This window comes from Arachis ipaensis, chromosome B01 (genome assembly GCF_000816755.2).
Source record: "Arachis ipaensis cultivar K30076 chromosome B01, Araip1.1, whole genome shotgun sequence".
Taxonomy (NCBI): domain Eukaryota; kingdom Viridiplantae; phylum Streptophyta; class Magnoliopsida; order Fabales; family Fabaceae; genus Arachis; species Arachis ipaensis.
Genome location: NC_029785.2, coordinates 4,975,477 through 4,983,122, shown reverse-complemented (window position 1 = coordinate 4,983,122; position 7,646 = coordinate 4,975,477). Strand labels below are relative to the sequence as shown.

The window sequence follows — 7,646 nt, the reverse complement described above, 5'->3', positions numbered from 1 at the left end:
AAGTTTAAAAAACATAATTATTGTAATATGTATCTTCAAATAAAGAGAGGCTATAAAAAGGACTACTTACATAACTCAGAAGTCAGAACCAAAATTAAAGCCTCCTATATTAGCTTCGTTTAGTGCAGATCAGAGCAGTACAAATGTACAATGGCAATGCTAGTGGAATGAAAATTCATTGATAAACGGAGATAATATATATGAGGGCGCCATAAATGAGACGAGAGCAAAGTATACATCCAAATTAAATTTTCCAAAAATATGAGAAGGGAAGGTAAGTGAAGGCGTGAAGCTAATGGTCAATCTTTACTATATATCCTTGATAGTTTGGTCAGCTTATATCAGATGTTCAATCATTATATCTATAGTCACGTTATTTCAAATATATCGTTATTCTCCTTTTCTGTTCTTTTTATCAAAATGTAAATTCTTTCTCTAACTTTCAACATACTAGTTCTACTTCTACTATATTATTTTGTCCCTCCAGAAAAAACAGTCTTCTAACTTCTAAGTGCCTGTTTGGTAGGATTTTTTTGAAATTATTTAAATACTTTATATACTAAAATTTGCAATAGATCGAATAAAATATTTACATTTTTTCAAGGAAAAATTATTGTAAAGGACGTTAGAAAGATTTAATTATTAAAAAGGACCTTTAATATTAAAATTATTAAGAAGGATCAAATCTTTTTATAATATTAAAGAAGAACAACCAAATCTTTCTATAAAGAGACAAATATATCTTTAATTATTTTTTATAATTTTTATATTAACAATTTTTTTCTAAAATTTTAGTAATTTTTATTATTTATTTATTTATTTTTTTACTTTTATGATCTTTTAGCTTTATTTTTCTCTTTGGGTAAAGATCACAAAATAAAAAAATAAATAAAAATTATTAAAATTTTAAGAGAAATAAAATTTATCAACATAAAGATTATAATTTTTAGAGACCCTGCATTTTATATTTTCTTTGGGGTATAGCATTCATGTTAATTTTTTTTAAGAGGTCTCCCCATACTCAATTAAGAGGTCGCGGGTTCGAGTCTCTTATCTTTGGTAAAAAAAAAAAAAGCATTCATGTTAATTTAGCCATTGAATTATAATAATAAAACATGATCTAAATTCAAAGGTAATTTACGTTAATAAATAGAAATTAAAATTATACAGATGTCCTACATAAAATTATTTGATTACACATCTGTTTTAAATATATCTATATAAATTAAATTAGATAAATTCAATTTATTAATAAGATAAAATATCTAAATAAATCAAATTAGGCCATTTTAATTTATTAAAACAAGTGAAAAATTATATCTGCACTACTAATTAATATCATTAATAAATGTAACTAATAAGAATATGATAAGTAAATTGATAGGAGAGTGAGATAAAAAATAAAATTGTTATTAAATTATATAAATAAAGTAAATTATAGAAAATTTTAACTAATTGTAACTGTTACCAAATTTTTTCTATTGTTTAACAACCACAAAAAGTTTATTGGCCACTGTTTTTCCATGACTTATACTTCATTTTTTAAATGAATTTCTCACAAATTAAACTAAAGAAAAATCTAAAATAGTTCCTGACAATTACCTCAAAAGACAACGAGACCATTGACAAAAAAATATCCAATCCGGCCTCTAAACTTTATTTTTATGGGACTGATTAGTCCTTGTGCTAAAAAAAGTCAATGTTATTTTTTTTGCACAGGAGCTAATCAGTCCTAAAAAAAAAGATCAAGAGCCGGATTTGGTGTTTTTTTTTTTGGGACTCGTTGTCCTTTCGAGATAATTGTTAGGAGTCAAGTAGGGTATTCACTCGTTAAACTACAACGTGTCATTACAATACTATCCAGTATCCACACGGCTCACAGTAAATTATAAAAAATATTTATTGTGTACAAACTCTAACTTCGAATCCACAATTCCACATTGAGAACCAGTTCAACTTAGAGCCTAGTCCACGAACCAAAAAAAAAAACATAGCCTAGTCCATAATATAATTCATCCATTAAAATAGTATAAAATATCTCGACAAAAAAAAAAGTATAAAATATAAATCAATAAACATAAATTGCTGCAAATAATAATCCATTAGAAGGGGATTAATTAAAAACTTAAAACGTCGTCAAAGCTCCACTGGCATTGGTAGGACCCACACTTGGTTGCACTGCCACGAACAACAACCCTTACTTTCTCACAGTTATTGAAATGGGACGGACACGCGTCTATTCTAAATACTTGCCACGCTATTTCAGCAGATGAGGAATATTTCTTCCTTCAGCATCATAGAATTGTCCTTAATTGTGACAAGGGCGAAAATGGCAGCCTCAAAATTTAACTGGGGCAAAACAAATAAATCATGTCCTCACACAGTGAATTCAGAGATAGAAAATTAAGGTGAAGACTTAACTACAGTTATTTTCATGTGAAGTTGATAATTGAGAACCGTTAGATGATTTAATAGATTTGACTAAATTATCATCTAATGGTTTTTGGCTATTAACTTTATATAAGGACAACTGCATGTGAGTTTTCACCTAAAATTTTATATATGCGCATTTGCAAACAAACGTTTTGTCCTAACATGTTTTTTGTGTTTCTACACTAACTACAAATGAAGCTCCCTCTTCGATTTTATTAGATTTAAATAAATCATTATTTGATTTTCTTAGAAAAAGAAGCCCCCTCTATGACTAGGAGTGCTTTAAAATAAAGTTGACAACTTCTAGATGAAGTATTAGAGCAAAGTTATGGATTACAACCCTCTAATTAACATCAGCAGAGATTCTTCATTTCATTTGACAAGCATCTTTCGAATTCAATGGGTTTAACACCCGCCATTTGGGAAAATATTGATAACAGAGCTCAAACCTTCACTAATATCTCTAACTTGATTTTTGCTTTTTGACCCGTTATGATGTTTAGGATAAAAAATAACAGTAGAAAGATCAATGGAGAAAATGGTCACGACCAGTTAAGAGTCACTCAACAACACAGGAATTTTGACAGTCCTGTGGCAGGTGAAGTGCAAATTCAAGGGAAATTATCAAACCAAGCATTGAATATGAATATACCGAATACTACATGGAAAGAAGGAAAAATTTTTGAGCCGAATTCGTATCTGTTAGAGCAACTGCAGGATCTAAAACTTATCAACCAGAAACAAACACCGATTTTCTCATTATATTTATCTATTATCATTCCAGAAAAATGATATTATCACACTTCTTTTTTATAATGTCACTCCACATATAACCATACATAATTTTTTTGCATTGTATATTTATATGAATTTATATAAAAAAAATACTTAACATTATTAAAATAAGAGTGATAGTATTCATTCCCATCTTTTGTCCTTGATTGATATGCCAAAATAAGAAAAAGCCATACAGTGATAGTACAAAAGCATAAATTGATGCGGTCCTAATTTCATTTTTTACCTCAACATACTTCGCATTAAAGGATTGGTCCTACTGAATATAACAAAAGATACAGTTAACAACTAAGTACATGCTTAGGAAAGATAACAAGTCCAGTATACAATGCAAACGAAAACAGGAACACTACCATAAAAAAACACTGGTTTGGGAACTGAGAAGTGTTGGAAGTGCTGTTTATAGAGGTAGTTCACCACTGTCAGCAATTGTGACCTTGCTCTTGGGAGTGCCACTTTGTTTTCCTTCAGCTTCAATCTTGTATACAACATCCATTCCAGAAAGCACCTTTCCGAAAACAACATGCTTTCCATCCAACCTATCAAATGTGTTAATTAGTATTGTTTCTTACAGTCTTACGGCAATGAAGCATGCAGTACTAATGAAACAAACAAGAAACTCATTCATACTCCCTTTGTCAAATGATATAAGTCATTTCTTAATCCAAATTTTTGTCCAGCAATATAAGTCATTTGAATGGTTCAAGGATGTTAATAACTTTCTTCCCCTTATACCTATATTCATAGTTAAACTGCTCCTAATAAGTGCGCACTAAGCTTTTAATTTAAGGTGAGAAAATACAAGGTAATTTAGTCTTAACACTTCAAATATGCTTGAAGTTGGTGATTTCTTAATGTGTGTGTGTGTGTTCTATTTTTTTTTTTTTGGTGAAAAGTGACCTATATTTTTTGACGCAGGATTGTATCATAGAATAACATTAGAAGGGAATCGATCATTGAAAAATCCACTTGAATGGATTAAGTGTAGATTTCCATCATTGATTGACAAGGTGGGCCCAAGCATAGCTCAAACAAGTGTACTAATCATTGGTGGAAAGCATCCATTCGCATTAGTTTATGGCACAAAAAAATTGTGATTTCATGCCCTTCGAACATGTACTAAAAAAATTAAGGGAAAACAGACCGCAAGCAGTAGTTATCTGTTTTCATCTATAACAAGTTCTTAATATAGATGCTAGATATTAATTACCAGCTAGTTGTAACAGTAGTAATGAAGAACTGTGAACCATTGGTATCAGGACCAGCATTTGCCATTGATAGAAGTCCTGTTCACAAGGAAAGTAACAAAACATGTTAACTGCATTATACATTCACATATGAATTTTGGTCATCAAAAAGCATGAAAACAATAAAAGGGAAGAAAAGGATAAAGGATTTAACCTGGTCCAGTGTGCTTTAGCTTAAAGTTCTCGTCAGCAAACTTCTCTCCATAAATTGATTCTCCACCCATTCCATTTCCATGTGTAAAATCACCTCCCTGGATCATAAAGCTAGGTATGATCCTATGGAATGAGCTACCTTTGAAATGAAGAGGCTTTCCACTTTTTCCAGTTCCCTTCTCACCTAATATATTTAAACATAAATATTAAACTTTTTACTCAATCATTTCTTCAAATCAATGCAAGATGAATTACAAAGAGCGGGTTCTCTGATTCTGAGATTAAATAACTATGCAGAACAGCAGCAAAAAGAGCGCACCTGTGCAAAGAGCTCGAAAGTTTTCTGCAAATAAAAAAATTTCAAAACATAGTTTCAGCTAACTTTAAAGATGATAAGCACCGAAATTAAAAAATGAAGAATTCAATGACCAAACCTGCTGTCTTAGGAACTGTCTTTCCAAAAAGGCCCATTACAATTCGACCTGGGAAGTCAATGATCAAAGCATCAATATGTCAAACGTTGATACCCAAAATCAGGGAAACACAAACCGCATCTATCAGTTACACTTCTTATATGACTGCAATCTACATATTAAAAGTCCCTTGAAATATAGATTGAGGATTCTGATTATTGCTATAGTTGTATACATTAATTAGTCAAATAAGTCAAGATGCACTTCGACACACATTCACTACCATCAACAAAATGCCAAACTTATTCATCCAACAATTTCCCTGTTATTTTAACCACTTAGTTTGATATTTGATTAATATGAACATGTGAAGTGATGATTGTGAAAGCCAGAAGAGCATTACTCAATTTGAGTTGTAAAAACTATGGTAGGCAGAAATCCAAAACATACTATTCACAGACAAAAAGATAATTTCATCTTGCACCTAATTTGACTATTTGACTTTGAATCGTAGCATCAAAGGAAAAGAATAGAGAAGATTACAATACAAGATTTATGATCATACATTTTTATTCAAATCATAATAAATAAGAGAGTCGTTTCTTAAGGTACCTTAGAATTTCATATATAACAAAAACAAAAACAAAAATAAAAAATAAAAAACCTGCAGGCTCTCCGTCAATCTCAACATCAAAGTAAACCTTGTGTGTGACTTCTTTCAAATCCTTCTTCGCCTGTAACCCAGACATTGATCATAAAATTAAATTTACTGATTTGAAAAATCGAATCCTGAGCTAAATAATTGCAATGTAAACTATTTCTAATTCTAATTTCTATCATTTCGTTTATTTTTGGATTGATTTTCCAATTAACATAGTTTTATAATAGTGACTTCTTTGTTCACATAGTAAATTGAAATGAAGTTCGATCTAGAATATAAAGCTCAATTACTCAGCAATTCCACGATCCAATAAAGTAATAGAAATCCGAAGAAAAAAGGAAAAGTAATAGAAAATCGAGGGAGATGAAACCTGGATTAGAGCTAGGGTTCCAAAGAGGAGAAGAGAGCAGAGGAGTAACGACGTCGTTTTCGCCATCTGAGTCTTCTTTCTGTTTCTTCTACGATCTCAGCTTCGCAGCTGCTATGTTTCGTCTTTCGAGAGTGACTGTTCTCTGTTTGGGTGTTGGGAATAATACGCAGCGGGAGCTGTCGTTTTATGTGGTAGCACCCTGTGTTCGTCATCTGCACCAATGGGTGTGCGACACGTTGCGAATCAGAACGGACTTCTTTGCGGTCTAAATTGAAAAAAATAAAATATTAACTTCAATCGCCTAAATTTTTCTAAGTTTCTGAAATTTTCACCTTTTATTACTTTAGTCTGTAAAATTCAAAATTTATTATAATACTTCATAAAATTTAGTTTCATGTCCCATATTAATCTTTAGACCATTTTTAATATTCACTCAACGAATAAAATATTGAATTAGTTTTGATTTGATATGTTAAGACATATAATTAAATAATATTTATTTATTTTGACATTTAAATAAGACAAAACGAAATTATTTTAAAGAATAAGATGAGATAAAATAATTTATACATCATATAAACTCATTTTTGTCTTTTTGTTTGGCTTTATTTAAGCGCCAATGACGTCATTTAGCCATGTATTTAAAGTAGTAAGTCAGAATTAGTTCAATATTTCGATTGCTAATTCAATGCTAAAAAACTTCAAAGACTAATATGGAATCTAAAGCTGAATTTCTTATGATGCACGGACACTGACACGGGACATGATAGAACGTGGGACACGCCGACACGCAAATTTTAAAATCTTACATGCACAGGGACACACATACATATAAAATATAAAATATTTTTTGGATAGATCGTAATTATATTTTGATATTTTATTAATATTAAAATATAAATAAATTTTTTTAATTATTTTTAATATCTTATTTTAATTATATCAAGTATTTAAAATATTTTTTGTTTTAATAAAGAATAATATATACTATATCTAAATTTATTTTAAGAATATATGTTAAGAATAAGACTGAATACGCTGGCACGTGATAGTATTTAGGTGTGTCCGAGCGTGTCCGAAGAAAATTTTTTTATTTTTTATTAAGACACAGTACACAGCGAACACATATATCGGATGAGTGTCGGTAAATATCGTGTCTAAAATATGTCCGACACGCAAATATGACAATTCAACAAAGTATCCGTACTTGATAGAATTTTAAAAATTAGTATAATATATTTTAAATTTAAAGAACTAAAATGATAAAAATAGTAAATTTTGAAAAAAATTTAGTCTACTTCAAACTTAATAACAATTTTAATAGAGATATGATATTTCATAACCTAATATTATCAATTTTAATGGATATCCTTTTATTTAAAAATTCCCATGACAGAAGGTATCAAGGCCAACAAACATCATAGTATCATACTAAAGATTGCGGAAGACATACTATAACATTTACAATATTTTAATTAATTTTTTTTAGTGCTTGAAATAATTTATTAGTAACTTCTAATATTATTTTCATTAAGGGTAAGTTAAAAATAAATTTAAAAGATTGAATGGTATTT

At 29.7% G+C, this 7,646-nt stretch overlaps 1 protein-coding gene across 1 annotated transcript; it reads right to left on the bottom strand.

The window, feature by feature from the left end:
• Nucleotides 3,328-6,248, bottom strand: LOC107606727 (peptidyl-prolyl cis-trans isomerase CYP19-4). Its single transcript, XM_016308783.2, has 7 exons — nt 6,073-6,248; nt 5,706-5,775; nt 5,063-5,110; nt 4,948-4,971; nt 4,630-4,812; nt 4,439-4,514; nt 3,328-3,767 (listed from the first exon to the last, which is right to left on the bottom strand). The coding sequence occupies exons 1-7, from the start codon at nt 6,136-6,138 to the stop codon at nt 3,629-3,631; spliced, it is 606 nt and encodes a 201-aa protein (XP_016164269.1). The 5' UTR covers nt 6,139-6,248; the 3' UTR covers nt 3,328-3,628.

What these genes read in the sequence shown, in the direction of transcription:
- LOC107606727 (XM_016308783.2), bottom strand. Translation starts at nt 6,138, where the DNA reads ATGGCGAAAACGACGTCGTTACTCCTCTGCTCTCTTCTCCTCTTTGGA. An exon ending in GATTGACGGAGAGCCTGCAG is followed by an intron (nt 5,111 to 5,705) that starts GTTTTTTATTTT and finishes TTGACTTCCCAG; the next exon opens with GTCGAATTGTAATGGGCCTT. An exon ending in GACAGTTCCTAAGACAGCAG is followed by an intron (nt 4,972 to 5,062) that starts GTTTGGTCATTG and finishes TTTTATTTGCAG; the next exon opens with AAAACTTTCGAGCTCTTTGC.